Genomic DNA, 18765 nt, shown 5'->3' with positions numbered 1-18765 from the left:
CCAAAAACAAAATAACCATTTCAAGAATAACAACCATTCCATGCCATGCTTACTAGAAAAAGTACAAAATAAATTGGCTTCTATTTTATTTTTTTTTAAACTGCGGGACCACCGTTAGATATTGCTTCAGAGAATGAGATGAATGATTTGTAGCATATGTGAAAATGCCAAGTCTGACCGGGATTCAGACCTGGGACCTCCAGATGAAACGTCAACACACTACCACTTACGCCACGGAGCTTCTACATTAAACCAAATATACTATTGCATATAAGCATGCTTATCTTGCTGAGTTGTCAGTAACATTCAATATTACAAGTCACAACTTCACTGTTTACACAGGAAGCAGTTATAAAAATGAACACTTACTTTAACACCACAATTACTGACCTGATGTACCTCAGTTGCTTAACATGTGTTGCAGCCATAAAAAGTAATAAAATAATAATGTAAAATAACAAAATAATTTTAACATTTAACAGTTTCTGGGTCTCTGAGGTAAACTTTTATAAATATTTTATTTAAATTTACCATCTAACTTTCTTATTTATACCTTACAACATGTTTTGAAAACAAATTCCTACCAATAGATGTTAGTTTCTTACTCCATTATTGCATATCGTTGAGGAAGTTAAAACAAAACAACAACAAATATGTTATTTGTAAATACAGTCAATATAAATATACAATTACAATCTGATATAGACATTTGATAAACAGTCTACATGCAAACATGAAACAGTGAATTTATCAAACCATGCATCAGCAGTTCCCATTTTAAATGTACAAGAATAAATTTCAGACTTATTATTCTAATTTCATCAGTACAATCTAAAAAATTGCATTAATAAAATCACACTCTGTGATTGGAAATTATACTCAAAATATATCATTAGACATAAATAAAGAAGTTGCAAGACAGATTTAAATCAAGGTATTAATCAATGTATCCCTTTTCTGTTTATAAACAATAATGCCTTACATGTGCACTAAAACATACATATAAAATTATAAAAAAATATATATTAAACGTTAAAATACACATCGTCAACTTACTTTCTCCCTCTTTGAATAAACTAAATATAACATGTTTAGCAAAAGATAAAACTCCATTATCTTCAATATTTCCAGGTTCACAAAAAGCCTTTTTTAATTTCTTCTTTACAGCTGAAGGTGAATCTAAAAGATCAATTTTACTATCTTCTTCAGAAGAAGACATTTTACCACCAGCCAAACCAGGAACTAGATTTAAAAGAAAACAAAAAAAAAATAAACATATAAATCATAATAATTCTACAAAATCATGACTAAACAAATAAAATTTTAGGAGATTTATCCTTGAAAACATAATTAAACTTTTTGGAGGATAATCTATCAGCTAAAGCCGTATTTTTAGTAAAATAATTCCAATACATAATCAATAAAGAAACTAAATTGACCACATACCACTTTTCTAACAAATATGATTTTTCTGGAGCACTGAAATCTAATAACATATTATTTTTAAATATTTCACAAAAAAGCATTATTATTAATAATATTTATACAACTCTAAGATGTACACAATTTATTGTCAAACAAAACATAACCTATCAAAAGAAATATAATTTAAACAAACGTAATATTAAAAATAGTAGACAACTTAATATTGAAAAAAGCAATCACACGATATAAATCCCAGAACTATCAGGGTTTTAGAAATAATTTAAGTGACAAGCTAACAATCAAAGAACTGACTCCTTAATTAAAGAATTAATGAAAAGTTAAAAGAAAATAATCTCAGATACAATCATAAAATAAATAAAATATCATACCCATAGGATTCATTAAATGTATTCTTTTCACATATCCAAGCTGCGGCAAATATTTTTCAGCCATAGTAAATATTTTACGCTGATCTACACCACCAAATTGAGCATCAATTTTTAAATATTCTTCATCCAATGCTTGAAGGCCTAAAAAACAAATTACAGCTTAATTATTATTTAAATATTTACTAACAGATTATCTTTATAGATATAAAAAATCCTGCAACTATTTCTAATAGCAGTAGTTTACTGTAAAGACAGTCTTTTTTATTTTTAACTAGTTTTAAAGAGGGTGCAACCATTAAAATGGTTTTTGAGCGAGAATTTAACTTACTCCCTCAAAGTTATATGGTGCCCACATTTGACTTTTTAAAAGGGATGTTGGTCACTCAACATTCACTTTGGTTTGATATGGCTAGCATTTGTAATGTGACATACATCCCACCTGAAGTTGATTTCATTCCAGACTGTAGCTAGTTAGCTCAATAATAACTCAAAAACTCAATTTTTAATATGAAACCCCACAAGAAAAAATCTAGCAGGGTCAAATCTAGGGAGTGAGGTGGCCATGCAAATTGGACCTCCATGATCTGGGAATTGAGTATCAAAAAAATTTTAGACTTCTAGGCAGAGTGAGGTGGTGCCTCATTTTGATGATAGAAATGGCATCCATTTTGATCATCATTGTCTAACTGAAGAATTAGAAAATTTTGAAGCATGTTCAGATAAACGATACCATTTACAGCCTTCTGGAAGAAGAATGGACCATACAGTCTTCTGATACTTGGGTACAAAAAACATTGACTTTCAAGCTCTCATGAATGTGCTGCAAAGATTTTTTTTTGGGGGGAAAACAGATTTATATTATCATTGCCCGGAAAACAAAATATGAAATATAAATACAAAATCTAATAGAATAACAAAAATGAAGCAAACTAAAATATTAAAAACAAAGACAAAATAAAAAACTTAAACTAAAATGTTAGACACAAAAACATACAACTACTGTAAAAAAAGATCTAAAAGCACTATTAAAAAGTATGTAAAATATTAGCACTTCAAGAAACAAGAACACCTGGTCCAAAACTTTATTATTGGCCAAGATTTGACGGAAATTCCTGGGCAATCTAAATTTATGACACAAGGCCGCGTAACGTACATACTCCACAAAACTGTGGCGCACAATCAAGCGGCAGTTGCATCGTATCCATACTGGTGAGTTTACTGTTGACAACAGATACCCGTGAGTAGCTCTTATGTGTCATATTCGCAACTGGCAGAGGAGTCCCATGGTAACACATAACCTTTAATGTGCCGGAGTTTGTTATCTACTACAGCCGTCCAGTCATCTTGCCACTTTGTACAAAGAGTGAGTTTCACATAGTTAATAAAGTCGGACAGGAACATGGGTAGTGAAGGAGGTTGACTAAATGCATCTTTAGCAGTGGAATCTGCATGTTCATTACCCAGAATCCGAATGTGGCTAGGGATTCAGCAGAAACTCACTTGTGTGTTTCATGTTGGTGAAACTTGTAAAGTTTCATGAGGGTGTTTACCTTGCCACTGATGTGAAACATTGACTCATCACTAAAAATTATGTTGAATAAGAATGTATTGTCATCTCCAATTCTATCCATCTTTTCCACATAAAACTACAGCCGAGTAACTTTGTCATCATTATAATGTGTAGAACCATGGTTAGTTTGTATAACTTCAAGTGCAATCATTTATGTAATACACACCAAACAGTCGTTTGTGGAATGTCAGTCTCACATGACCCACATCGAGTTGATTTTTTTCAGATTATATACAAAGCTTTCTCTGAGTTGTTTCACAGCAGCTTCAGGGACATGTGAGTATTCTGGTGATTTTGTATGTTTAACAAAACAACCTATCTGAACAAAGGTTTGGTGCCTTATTTATGCCTACTCGGAGGCTCCCTACCATACTCTACAAAAATTGCATTGAACTGCAGTTGCTGACTGCAAATCAACAACAAAATACACAGCAAGCACATTCCGGATCAGTAAATGTATTCATTTTTACCAATACTGGTAACATGCTGGTGGCAGAATACAGTACTAATGAACCACAGGAGGGAGTCAAAACTTGATGTTTTGCAATGAAAATACCACAACCATATCTAATTATTTGTAAGTTATACAAATAAATGTTTATATGCTTTTAAAGAAGTCCATTTTAAATCACCCAGTACAAGTACCAGTGGTTTAATATTAGGGAGTAATTTTTTTAATTTATTTCTTGTTATATTGCCTCAGGAACAGGTAATACCTAATTAATCAAGACAGTTGATTTTATCTGATTTATCATTTATACAACAGAGCCATGGGTCTGGGACCAACTGAATTTGAATTCAAATTTAAGTGATTTACTGAATTTTGGGAAAGTTTTTAGGTCAAAATTTATCACAATAATTTCATAATCAGTTGAAGAACATGACGTAAACCAATAGATTATTTATTTATTAAAATGTCACATTTATGAGTTTCAATAGACTGTGCACGCTAAGAGAACCAATAATGAATTGCAAATATACATTTGTTTCTAAGTCTTGTACAATACATCACACAAGTTATAACATATCTTTCAAAATCTAATATAATACTTACCAGGATAAAGTAACCCAGATAACAGAGGATGTTCAACTTGTTTTACAACTTCAGCACCAGCTTTTTTTGCATCATGTTCAGTTATTACAGAACTAAGTCTGTACACATCTAATGTATATTCCCTAAACAAAATTTATAATTAACCACTTTAAAAATTCATCTAGATAAATAATTTTTAATAATCGGTCAATTATACAATCTTAATTCAAAGCATCCAAGTATATACTAATAGAAAAATAATATTTCCATTTAAAAGAATGGAAGATCTCATTCCACCTTCTGTTTATAAGACCCATTTAAAAGAGGCAGCAACATATGAAATTCTATAACCTGTACCCTTACACTTCTCCTAATTACCAGTTAGCAATAATAATCTCAGCAGGTATTTATATAATTTGAAAACTAGATTATGCTCAAAAATTGTTATCAAAAATTTTACTAAAAATCTAAATGGCCACTTTGATACTTAAACAATTGTCAATAAACACTGAGAAAAATCATATACATGAAAATAGGTAGATAAGTTTAACAAATATGATAAAAGAAAAGAATAATAATTAAAATTTAAATTCATACAATAAAATTTATTAAAAATGAAATTATACAGTTAGTTTTTATAAGTTAAAAATCAATTAGATTTTTTTGTCAACTGATTCAGCATATAATTCTCAAAAACTCCAAAAGAATTCAAGAGATTAGACTTAAAGGTTAAAAGTATATGGAAATGCTATTTTATAAAAGTTCAAAACTAAAAATATCTTTCTAAGAAACTTAAGATGCTAAAACAATTCAAATTCAATAAAATGTTTTAAAACTTCCAAAACCCACTTAGTATTTACATTAAAAAAAAAATTGCATACGAATGTAAATACTACCATGACAAGATAAATTATAATTTATTAGGAGCAAATTAATATTTTTATTATAATGAATTTTTTCAATGAATCTTCTTCCCAGTACCAATAAATTATACAATACAAACACTTCACAAATAAATAATTTTATACTTAGAATTATGCTCATACGTCTACTCATGTTTTACTCTACGTCAATACCTTTTTGTTTAAAATTAGTTCTCTCTCTTTTTTCTGTTTAGCCTCTGGAACCACCTGAAGTAAGCTATTCCTTCAGAAGATGAATGAAGAAGATATGTATGAATGTAAATGAAGTGTGTAGTCTTATACAGTCTTGTTTAAAATTAGCTATAAAGTAATCAAATCTTAAAAGAAATAGTATGTTTTTTATTGCTATAAACACACTACCTGAAAGCCTTTTTGCTATAATTGGACCCAGTCTGCATAAAATTGAAGATGAAAAAATACAAAGTTTTTAGGTAGCATGCTTCAGAGGATGTGATGAATTATTTGTATCATGTAAAAATGACATGCTGACTGGCATTCGAACCTGGGATAGGTCCCAGGTTCACCACCTAACGGTGGTCCCTGAGGTTAAAAAAGGTACACTAATTACAACACAACATTAATTAATTACTAGGATTTTTTTAATAAAAAAATTAAATTACTCAAAATTATCTACAAGATAATTTTTTTTATTTATTCGTCATTAAAAAATCGTTCTATTCAGTTTTAAATATTCTCTTCACTTCATACTTTGCACATCTGTTTTGTTTCGAAACAGCTATTAAATATCTATCAAACCAACATGTGTATAAAGAAATTTAGGAAAAAACATAAAACCTTCAAATATCAATTCACTTTTTTTAACTACACTAACAACAGTATTCTAACCAACTTCAGTCTCAAGAGAAACATTGAGTTTTACTAATTCTAATTAATATCTTTTTCTCTTGATTTAAAAAAAAAAAAAACATTAAATTCCGATGAAGAAAAACAAATTGTAATTTTTTTATGCAAGATTGGAAAATATATTTTAAAAACTACAGTAAGATTTCACAAATTTATAGTTTGAAAATTAGTAATGAAATCATAATATTCAGTAAAAAATTTTTATTAGCTTGTTAAAATTAATGTCATTACATAAAACAAATTATAAAGTAATTCATTTTTTATCCCAATTTCACTGAATTACAAAAACATACTTAAATTAAACAACATTTGTTTATTATTATTATTAATAAAGTTCATTTGAACTTAGTATTCATTTTCAACTTATAAAATTAACTTATTGTAGAAGCTTCCCCATCAAAATCCTACAGAAATAAACTCTAATTTTTGTTATTTGCGATCTTTACTGTACTTTTAATTATAATTTATTTTTTTATTTTTTTAATTTAAAAAACTTTGTAGGATTCACCAAATAAGTAAAACATGGATAACATATACCATTAATACATTACTGGTGAACTCAATAATTTTATGAAATATATTTTTAGCTATTTTCATTAAAAATCTCCCACTGAGATAGGCTCGCTCATAAAATTTCATCAAACCTTTATCAAAGCAGTATTCTTTAACCAAAATTTCAGAATTTCTATTAATCTTTATGTGGACAATTGCAATCAAAATCAGAAATTTTGGGTACCATGTCTAAAGATTAGCATAAAAACAAGCTGTCGCTTCAGTCATGAAACTTTTCTTTCATTAATACTTTTACGAGGTAATGAAAATCATTATGAAAGATTTTCCTTCATATACTGAAATCTAGTTTTTTTTAGATTTCCTTAAATCAATTAAAAGACTGTACTATATAAAATATCAACCATGAAAAAGCAACCTGGTTTTGTTTTATAATAATTCAGATATTAAAAGAATCTAAGTTTTATAGAAACAATAATATACTCAGTTCTTTTTTTTAAATAATTTAATTTTTATTAGTCAAGATTGATAATATAGATAATTTTAGTTTTTGCAAAATATTTTTAAATCTATATAACAAAAAGATTCTATTTTCAATTTTTTGCGACCTCAGTAAAGCATTCAATTGAATTTCACTTTTTTTACTGATAAAAAACTTAGTCGCTATAGTATCACAGGACCTGCTCCCAGTTGGTTATAGGGTTATAGTCAGTCATATCTTAGCAAGTTAACAAGTAATTGAAATCACATCTTTTGATAAGAATACAATGTAAAATTTACAATATCACTTCAAGATATAATAAAACGCAAAGTGCCTCAGGGACGTCTTCATGGTTTTTTTTTATTTTACTATTTATAATGATCTACCTCAAAATCTTGAATTATTCATTGTAACCCTTTCACAGACGACACAACGTATCTATCTATAGTTGAAGATATAAAAGGGATTAAAAATTACACAACAGCAGCTCAGAAAATAATTCACTGAGTGAACTGTAACCATCTAACTTTAAATATGGATAAAACCATTGCAGTGTTTCTTCTCAGGTAGTAGTAACATTGCTAATCGCATAGACAGAATTTCCACTAATGACTACAATAGTATTTCTATTTCTCACAAACTAAAATTTCTGGGTGTTTTCGTGGGGGCAAATTCTCATGAGGTAATCAAATTGATTCTGATTGTAAAAAAATAATCAGGCCATACTGTTTTACTCTTAAGCGCCTTAATAAAACTCTAAGCTTGTCATTATTATTAAAAACTTATTATGTTTACATATATTTTCTTATAAAGTATAAAATCACCTCTTGGGATGGTCTCAAAAAATCAGAATGAGTTCTTAAAATACAGAAATGGGTTGTCAGGGCATAATCTGGCACCCTTAAGTATGAATTGTAGAGATCTACATTTAGAAAATTAAATATGTTAACTTATTCTTTTGTTTATATTTACAAATGTATAATCTTTGCTAAAAAGAATGTTCACTTATTTTTAAAAGATAGCAATATCCACCTTTACCAAACCAAAACATCTGATGTGGACAACACATGACTTCCTTGTAGGTCTATTAAATTACATATACACATTTTTGCTGCACTTGATTTAAACTTATTTCATTTGAAAGTGAGATATGATCTCCCAATTCTTTAATAAAAGTGGACAGTTACACAATTGCTAAAATATTAGTTTTTATTAACATCAAATATTTATACAATTATTAATTCAACAATCTTACCTTAAATAATAGGTTAGAGTAAAAGTCCCTTGATTACTCATTAAAATTGTTTACCAAACAATCCAATAATAAAAACTGATTATTCTATACCCTAAGTCAAAATTAATATTTGTAACCAGTATAAAGGAGTTCACTAAACAGAATACTTTAATTATTATTAAATTTTATTTATATGACACACCAGAAATCTTGTGCATATTACACTCACCATGAAAAAATTTCAAAAATCACTTTAAATTGAGTATAATTCAAAAATGTATTTTATTTTTCAGTCAAATAATTAAATAAAACAATTTTTTAAAGTAAATACACAATTTTTATAAGAATTTGCTAAGAAAATCCAAAAATAATACAATTCTAAATTATAATTTTCAATTAATATTAAATAATCAGATGTTTCACCAAATATAATATATATATACATATGTAATGCCTATTAAATTACATTTACACATTTTTAAAAGTACATAACATTTTATTTCACTAATAATTTTTTTTTACTATCTGGAATTATTATTTATTGTAAATTTTTTTACAATCACGGATTAATTATTAAATCAATATATTTATATTAAAAAAATAAATTAAAAAACAAAAGGAGATGAAGTCTGATTCAAATCGATGTGCCTTCCCTTTAAGAACCAAATATTTCATTAATTTTAATTTTGATTGCAATCATAAAGAGAGGTGCACAACTAGATGTTACAACAGTGCTAAATCCAAACTTTCAATATCCTACGGCTAATCATTTTTGAGTTGTGAGATACATATGCACACACACACATATATACGTATGTACGTACAGATATCATGCCGCAGCTAATCAAAATGGATTCAGGGATGATCAAAATGGACACTTTTATTGAAATATGAAAACCAAAATGTTTCGCGCTCACATTACTTCATACAAGGAAATAAAAATGCAACTGTTTGTATAACTCAACTTGCTATGCTTCAGTTGACATTTTCAATAAATTGTCAAATCCTTTGAAAAATTTCCCAAGTCATTTAGTTTTTAATTTATAAATGTAAATTACTTAAATATATTGTTTTACATAGATTAGATTCTTTCACTCTTCATATTTTATTAACTGAACAAAAGGCTATGCCGTTACCCTGCCTAAGGATTAGGAGCCTAGCTGCGAGCCAACACGACGTGTCCCCTGGATTGCAGATGGGGGAATGGACATCAGAGTGATGTAAAGCTACGATTAAGCGGTGTCCCAAATAAGCAGTTGTGGACAGGCAGTGGCAGGACCTGTAGTGTGGTGGGATACTGCCAAATGGGAGGGACAGTACACCTAAAAAATACCACTAAGCTGAAAAGAGTCTTGTGACATGGCAAGTGTCGGCCGCCAGTAAATAAGCCAACTTCTCCCTCCAGCGCAATGACAAGAATAATAAATCAGAGGCAATACAAAAAAGGATCTGACAGTAGGTTTAAAATGCCTTTATGTGATGAACTCATTGTATATGAGCCAAAAATGAAGATTGGTAAAATAGATAGAAAAAGGCTAGGACATTCCCTGAAAGTAATGCATGATCTTGGATGTAACAGCAACAGCATGAAAAGTGAGCTACAGGGTACTAAGAAAAGAGGGAAAAATAAGACTGGTTACGGACAGCAAAAATTATGGTCTCTTACTGGCTACACAGAGGAACTGGTACATTATATGAAAGAAAAAAGAATGAGGATTTTTGGTTTAAGTGGGTTTAAATGGAAGGGAAAAAGCAGAATGGATCTTAGGGAAGGATATGTTCTGTATTGGAGAGTGGACCAAAGGCAAAAATGTTATTGCTTTTATTGTGGGTAAGGAGATAAAGGAGTGCATAGACAGGGTAGGCAATAGATTATCGAATCATAAAATTAAGGCTAAGGATCAAAGGTAAGACCCGGAATATCATACAAATGTTTGTACATCACAGTTGGGATGTGTTGAAAGAAATGTACAACAGTTTTTACAGAAATTGAAAAATTGCATAGAGGATGAAACAGTAATAATAGGAGGCATGAATGTGCAGGTGGGAAAACAGAGAAATGCAATAAAGGCAGTACTGGGAACACACAGATAAGGATTTTTTTTCCTGGGCGAAAAACATCTTCACATCATCATTGCCTAGGTACAATATATTTGTCATAAATAAAGACATAGATATGGAGAAAGAAACGGGGAAGGTAAAATAATGATAGTTTTGTGAATGGAATAACTTCATACTGGGTAACTCACGGTTTGATAAGAGTAGAAAGGTTACAAGGTACAGATGGGGAGAGAGAAGAAAATTGGTAATTGACTACGTGTTAGTGAAGAGACACTAACACATAGTTCCCAGGAGGGAACTGGTGGATGTGAGGGTTGTGAGTGAAGAAACAGTGGTTGGAGACCGTAGGTTAGTAGTAGTTAAGTTTAGATTTGGGATAATTCCCAGTGAGAAAGAAAAATTAAAGAGTGGAAGTTGAAAAAAAACAAGAAAAGGAAAAGTTTGAAGGAGAGATAAAGGAATGCTTACCAAAAGGAGAAATAAAAGAGGTGAAGGAAAAATGGGAATGCTTCAAGAACACCATACTGGTTATATATTTGAAAGGGTACTGGAAAACTGCTTCAGAAGGAAGACTGAGGGGGATTGGAAGAGGAACAGATGGGATTCAGATATGGTAGACCCACTACAGATGCAATATCTGCCCTGAGACATGTAAAAAGAAGTGGGATTATAATAAGAAATTAGTAATGGCATTCCTGGACATAGTAAAGGCATATGATAGCATAGATAGAAAAATTGTGTGGCAAATGCTAGAAGAATGTGGATAAAGCAGACATCCAGATGGTTATAGTTATGCATCAGATTGGTTTGAGATAATGAATGTATTAAGACAAGGAAGTAAGATAACTCCACTTTTCTTCGTAATATCTATGGATGAAATCTTCAAAAAAGTTAGAAAGGAAATAGCAGAAAACGTCCTATTTGCCAATGACTTGGTTACATGGGGGGGGCAGTCTGACAGGGATGTTGTACAATAAATGTGTGGAGTGAAGAAATTCAGAAATGTGGTGTGCAGTTTAGTGTTGAAAGAGTAAAGTGATTGTGTAAGACAGAAAAAAGAGAAATTCAATGGATATAACTACAAACGATAGAAAAATAAAAGAAAGGATAAAAGAGTTTACTTATCTGGGAACAGTTTTTTTCTGAGGATGGGAGAATGGTTAAAGAAGAACACTAAAGAAGACAAGTGGATTTTATCAGAGTGTTAAGAAGTCTGGTTTGGAACAAGGAAGTATCTTTGCAATGTAAAAAAGTTATGTATAAAGCATACTTTGTACTAATTCTTACCTACATGGCACAAACCTGGACAGGTGGTAGAAAGATGGATGGTGAAGTAGTAGATGGCAGCAGAAATGAAATTCAAGAGAATCATGGTAGGCAATAGGAAGATCAAAGCTCAAGTGGTTTGGACATGTTGAAAGGACAGATGAGGAAAGATTATCAAACATGATTATACACGCACGGGAAATAAGTAAAAGACTAAGGGGTAGACCAAGAATGAAATGGATAAATAGACTGATGGAAGTAGTGTACAAGAGAGGGGTGACTGTGGTGAGAGTAATGGAAGAGAGATGGTTCATGGATCAAGGTAGATTGAGAAATTTTGTAGAAATCCCAACCTGAAGGAACTTGGATTAAAGGGAAGTGAAAATGATGAGGCTATGATACATTTAATACATTTCTAGAAGTATTATAAAGGAAGAATAAAGTTAACAAGAAAGTATCAGGTACTTACTTTGAAAGCTGATAATCAGTTCCTTTAACAAATTTTAATTTCTCTATTGGAACACCAATCGATAATAACATCTCTTTGATGACTTTCTCATAGTATTGTGTTCTTAAAGCTAGTAATTCCCAAGGCGCTTTCATATTATCTAAATAAGCATGAAGATCAGCAAACAAAATTGTTACCTAGAACAAAAAGTTAAACAAATTTATAATAAAGTGTGTTTATTTAAGTTAAAATTTCATTACAAGTACCATAATTTAGTCTAGTCCTACCATGCTTATGGCATAACCAAATTTGTCTACCAGGTTGAGTACCTCAAAATTAAACTATTGGTAGTAAAAACTCATAGTTTAACAATGAGATTAGAAAAATTTTCTGAAAATTTGTACTCTTGTTCAGAAACAAAAACTGGGGTTATGATCAAATATCATAATACACAGTTAATAAATTTCCTGTTTTAAATTTAATTAATTTGCAGCAGCCAATAAATAATAAAAAAACCTGAACAAATCAAGGTAATCTTTTTAAGGACATTATTACAGCAGAGGTTAACTGTTGCCACAACAGAAAGAAATAAGATTATGACATTATAACAAATGGTATGGATTTGTTAATAGATTAGAATTTTAAAAATTAAATAAGCTTAAAAATTAAATTAGTGTAAAGTAGCAGAAAGGAAGATGTTGGGGTTTAAATATTAAGTGAACTATATGTATGCAAAATCAAAGAATTTTCTTAATTACAGGGTAATTACAACAGAAGATATTAAAATCAAGTTAGCCTAAAGAAGAATGTGCATGCTAAACAGAAATTTACTTGAATCAAACATTGATTTAGGAGTTAAATAACATATCTGTATGAAATATATGCCATCAGTCAGCAAGATATGGGCAGTGAGAAAGTCAGAAAAACAAACATCAGTTGAAATTTAAAATAAAAAAAGGAATTTCCATAAAAAAGGAAAGGCTGAAGCAAATTCTTACTAGAAAAACTATATTGGAGTCACATATCAAAGTACCTTGGTTAGTTAATTTGGTAACATAAAGGGAAGTGGTGAACATAAAATTTCATGAGGCAAAGTTTTGAATACGTTAAACAAATAATTAAAGATTTAGGATGTAACACAATGAAATTAAAAGGTCAATATAAACAGAAAGAGAACAAATGCATTAAACATCAAGTGACTGGAAAAAGTTTGAAAACAGTTTGTACTTATTAAAAGAATACAAAAGCAAAATGCATCATGCAAATTAAAATACTTAAAAACACAAATTTTCTTTACATTGTGAAAGATTCAGCATAAACAAAACTACAAGAAAATTTACAGAGAAGCTATACCTGGGCAATTTAGAATCTCAAATTTGTTTTTTGAGTACATGATAAATCAAGAAACATAAATAAAATAATGTAAAGTAAATATAATCAATAAATATATAAATATATATAAAATATAAAGTATAATATAATCAAATATATTATTCATAAAAATAATAACAATAATCACTTTAACAATTAAACTAACCTCACATCCAGCACGCAAAAAATCCCCAATTTTTGACATAGGTACAAAATAAGCAATATGAGGTCGACCAGTAGTCGCTGTTCCCCAGTATATTTTTAAATCACGTTCTTTCAAAATAGCATTTAATCGATCTTCACCAAGAACTTCTTGCAAATTCCTTGTAATCAATTCCATTTTTGATTCCCATGTCATAACTTCACCATTTGGTAAGGACATTGTGTCAAGCAATTAGCTAAATCAAAATAAAAAAACACAAAATTTTAAAGTACTCCTGTATGAATATTCCCTTACATATTTACTATCAAGATTGAGCTATTTTTTGGTTTTACAATAAAATAATGAAACAAGTGATTTCAGTTTCACTTTAAAGTGAGCTAAAGAAATCATTCTTAGAACATATGAACTTGTACAAGTATGCTGAACATAATTCAAAATCGAATGGTTCATTTTAACAAAACCCAAATTAACAGCATATGAATAAAACGTCATTACACATGGTGAGCACATTAATACAGAAAACTGAAAAATAAACTTATTTAGTAATAAAAAAATAATCATGTCCTTCTTCAAACATAGTTTTGTACACTATTTTAATTGAAAAGGAAATAATTTGTTTTTGCGACATTTCTCACTGGATTACACTGTGTTTTAAATAAATAATTTAACATTGTCATTTCAAAATTGGCTTTGCCTTTTTCAGTTCTAATAGGTTTTTACAGCTATGATAAGTTGGATCACTTCAATACTTGGATAAAGATATAGTCGTTGATATCATGGCGAGGCCAGACGCATTTGCTTTGCACTCTCAACTGTGATTCCATCGCCTTTTTCTTTTACTCATGCATGTGTTTTTTGTATGTTGTAAGTTACTTACAGCTGTGTATTTTTTTCCAATAATCATACAATGGACTTAATAATCGGTTACTATTTGTGTAAGGTTGTTTTACATAACCTGAATTTGGCTATGCTGAACATTAGGTTAATGTGCCTTTATGTTGGTTAAGTTAAATGTACCTGTGTATTGTTTATACTTGCAGTTTTATTGTTTTTTTAGTACTTAAACTAGCTGTTCATTCTGTTTATTTTTTAATCCTTAATTCAATTTCACAAAAAATTTGTTAAAAATTTTGTTTACAAGCAACCATAGTTCTCTTGCATTACTGAGTGCAAGAGGTGCAGACAACTTTGAAAAAAGTACCTGAAACCACCATGAATAAATCATATGAACTACAAAATATGATACATGATCAATAGCCACATAAATGTATTAATAAGGGTGTAGTAACATACTCCTGTTACATTATAACCAAAGTATATGAAAGAACAAAATCATTAAAAAAAAAAACTACTGACATGTGGAATTATTACAAGAGAAATTTGCTTTAAAACAGACAATTTGAAAATTATATCACCCAATTCCTCATTAACTGCTAGGCCACCTTAAAAAGAGCAAGAGGGCATAATAAAATTAGATCTTGATCTGTTAACCTTTCAGGAGGAAAAACAATGAAATAACTTTTACACCATCAGACACCATGAGAAAATCATGCAATACAAATCTTTTTTATTTAACTTACAAACAAGAATTGTCCTCAAATCATGTCACTAACTGATAATGGTTGATCATTACAGATTTAAGTACTTTAATTTCATCACCTAGGTACATATTTTAATTAAATTAAATATCAATCATCTATCAGCCAGTTTTGTGGGCTTTTGAAGGGTAGGAACTTCACAATCAATAACCCAGAATTCGAAGAATTCTGAATAGTTCGTATCAATGTTGCCATTGCTTTATGTAACACTTAACAGTACCATATGGTAAGGATAAAAGCACCTTTTAAGCAGTTAAAAACTTTTAGGGCAAATAAAAAATAACAAAAAATATGTGACTAATTTACATGTAAAGGTTTTTCATAATTTTTAAGGTAGAATTAATTAATTTTCCAATAAGATGCAATAAATACTACCATCACAATATTATTGCAATTCTTCAATAAAATCTCCAATATCATACCTGTACAACAAAAAATCTTGAAAATTTATATAAAATTATCAAGGGAATGAATCAAGTTATTAATATAAAATGAACAAGTTAATCCAAATTTAACTGCATCATCATAAAACTAAAAACCCATGAATAACACGTAAAATGAAAAATATATCAGTAACATAATTTCAACCCACTTGTACCATAACAGTAGTAAAATATGCTAGATCACATTGTGTTATATTGATATTTTATTCATTAATGTACAGCAAGCATCTAGAAAATATATTTAAAAAATGAATATTCTCTTCATTCAAATAGAATTTTAGTTTTCCTTTTTATAAGCAAACTCATCCAATCTCACAGTAATTTGTTTTTATACTTTTCTTAAATGCTTTTCAATAAATCAGAAAAATATTTAATTTAGAAATCGTAAAATTAACTGTAACCTGAAATCCTCGTGTCAAATAATCATAGGTTATGTTCATCAAAACCTGTAACAATAACACACTTCAACACAATAATGTGCTCAAGTCATATAAAAGACACTTCACAAATTATTTGACTAGAACAAAACCTTAAAAATAAACGATAACAAACATTAAAAAAAATGTTTTAATACATATGCACAAACAAACCTTCACAATGTGGCACTGATGTCAAAGAAAAGACAGCGCACGCTACCTGCATGAGTAACCTACAGTTACTAGTATCACTTACTATTATTATGCTGTGAATAAATCGCTTCTTGGCCACTAGCCCCAGGAACTATTGAGTCTCCTAATTCAGGTCTCTTATTGAGTTGTCCTAATAAATTGATTGAAAAGTGTTAGTATTAATACAATCTCTTAAGAGTGTAAAACCACAAAAAAAATTGTTGCTTAGGTTGCTTTTTTCAGATGTATTCTTGCTTTCCTATTCTTTCCGGTTTCTCTTTTTGAACATCTTCAATCTTTAAGCATTTATCATGTTATACAGCTGCGTGTTCTACCTCGTCCACGTATCGGATAGTAGACTTCTGCTATCTGGCTGATCGTCCACCGGGATCGGTAGGACTTTGAAAGTGTGCTGGGCCGCGACTCCGAGGCAAGAATTTTTACTTTTCCACAATTTTTTGGGCCAACATAGAATTTGAGTTCTATGGGCGGGCAACCCACACAGCCACTAAACCTCCTGATTTGGATCGAAGTCCCCGGACGCCCTGTGGTCAGGATAGGGTGCAAAGCTATTGCGTTCGTGATATACGTTAGGGTCTCCCCAAAGGCCGACACTCAGCTGACCAGCTGGTGTCCGGAACATCTCGATTCTCCCCCTAGGGGAGAAGATCCCTCCTCGTAGCGTGTCTGGTCGCTACACCACCCCCTCCGTTCCTAGCCAGTTGTGGCTTAATCGGAGGTTGGTGTGCGGAACAGTGCAATCTGGGCAGAAAGTTGGCCCGCAGTGAAGAATAAACGAGAACTACTGCAAGTTCGGTCTACAGGATCGTCGGCTGTTCGCCGCATAGCCACCAGCCCATGCCACTCACCGGCGCTGGATGTCTAACAAAACAGTACCAGCCCCGGCGCCCGACGCACACCATCGGCGATTGCACACCCAAGGGGAACCGCGTGGAGGCCAGAGTCTCCCCTGTAGACAGCCGGAAAAATCGCCATCATTAGCGTCGGCAACAATATATGACTTTGCATGCCACTACCCCTATTTTCAAAGAAGTCAAACCCCTCTTTCGCAGGCACAGCTTAGTACTAGACTTTAGAACCACTGGATGTCAATTGGTTTGAGTCTGAAGATGACCTCCAGTAAAGCCCATCAGAGCTAGGTATAGAGGGAGTGGCATGGCAACTGACATCATTACATATCCCCTTAGGGGTTAGGATGTGCTAAACATTATTCTCAGTTGAATTACGTCGAATCCATTTCTTGAACAACACCATCATCAGTTGTATGGAGAAAGGTTGAAACCATCTGTGGATCAGTAGTCATCGCAGCTGACTGGACCATAAAGTGGCGATAACATTGTTTCTGCGCCAGTTTATATACCAATCACATTTGGAAGGCAGTTTCACTTGCATCATCGTACTGCTCTGAGTTTGTGAGATATAAGTTGCAGGTAGAAAATATCCCGTTAGGGATTGAAGACTCACAAAATGAATTAAACACATCCTTTTTTTATAATGAAATATATGCAATTTCCTTTTCTTATATGAAATAGGTATGCACTGAATAATTCTTGAGACACTTCCCCTGGAAATGGTAACCTCAGACTCAGTATATTATCACATCTCTCAGATAGTGCACTACGATATCTCTTGTGTATCTATAATAAAATTTTCTTTGACCGTATTTCTTGGTCAGAGGTACTGATTATCCCCATACTGACACCTGGTAAGGATAAATCACGCCCGACAAGTTATCATCCTATCTCCTTGACCAGTAACCTTTGCAAGGTGATGGAGCAAATGGCAAACCGTCTGGTGTGGTACTTGAGAGAAACGCCCTGATTGCCCCAGAACAATATGGTTTCTGCCAGAGCAGATCATCTATTGATCACGTAGTTGCCCTGGAAGCCTCTATTCAAAATGCCTTCCTACTTCGCCAACACCTGGTTGCTGTACTTGCTTTTTCGATTTGCAAAAGGCGTATGACATGGCATGGAGGAGAAGAATCCTAAATACACTTCATGAATGGGGTGTACAAGGTAATCTCTCCACATTTATCAGGGGTTTTTTCAGTAGTTGGTTCTTCAAGTCTGAATTGGAACGATGTCTGAAAGTTTCTCACTGGAAAAAGGAATAGCTCAGAAAAGTGTCCTAAGTGTTACTTTGTTTGCCATAGCCATAAATAATATAATAAACTGCGTGCAAAAACCAGTTATGCATTCTTTATTTGTAGATGATTTTCTATTTAAGTAGCATGTAAAACATTACCTACTGGTAACAGGCTATTTCGAAACACAATAACCCGCTTAGAATCATGGTGTAAATCTATTGGATTCATTTTTTCTCCAGAAAAATTTTTTCTGGAGAAAAAATGAAGT

The 18765-nt window shown here is 31.2% G+C and overlaps 1 protein-coding gene across 3 annotated transcripts in view; it reads right to left on the bottom strand.

Annotated features, from left to right (window-relative positions):
• The window catches only part of TyrRS (Tyrosyl-tRNA synthetase), a 36353-nt gene extending 19838 nt beyond the window's left edge, over positions 1-16515 (bottom strand). The window contains exons 1-6 of one of the 3 annotated variants that reach the window (XM_075377139.1): positions 16370-16515; positions 13742-13973; positions 12226-12401; positions 4439-4560; positions 1815-1955; positions 1057-1242 (exon numbers count right to left, since the gene is read on the bottom strand). In XM_075377139.1, coding sequence (XP_075233254.1) covers positions 1057-1242; positions 1815-1955; positions 4439-4560; positions 12226-12401; positions 13742-13957 — 841 coding nt within the window. In that variant the 5' untranslated portion in view covers positions 13958-13973; positions 16370-16515. Of the gene's footprint in view, positions 1-1056; positions 1243-1814; positions 1956-4438; positions 4561-12225; positions 12402-13741; positions 13974-15928; positions 16065-16180; positions 16348-16369 lie in introns of those variants that run through there. The other 2 variants (XM_075377140.1, XM_075377141.1) reach the window with 2 other exon arrangements.
• Positions 16516-18765: the final 2250 nt, after the last annotated feature.

The sequence above is a fragment of the Lycorma delicatula genome, chromosome 10 (genome assembly GCF_047948215.1).
Source record: "Lycorma delicatula isolate Av1 chromosome 10, ASM4794821v1, whole genome shotgun sequence".
Lineage (NCBI taxonomy): Eukaryota > Metazoa > Arthropoda > Insecta > Hemiptera > Fulgoridae > Lycorma > Lycorma delicatula.
The sequence above is the reverse complement of the archived record's forward strand: the minus strand, read 5'-3'. Positions and strand labels throughout refer to the sequence as shown.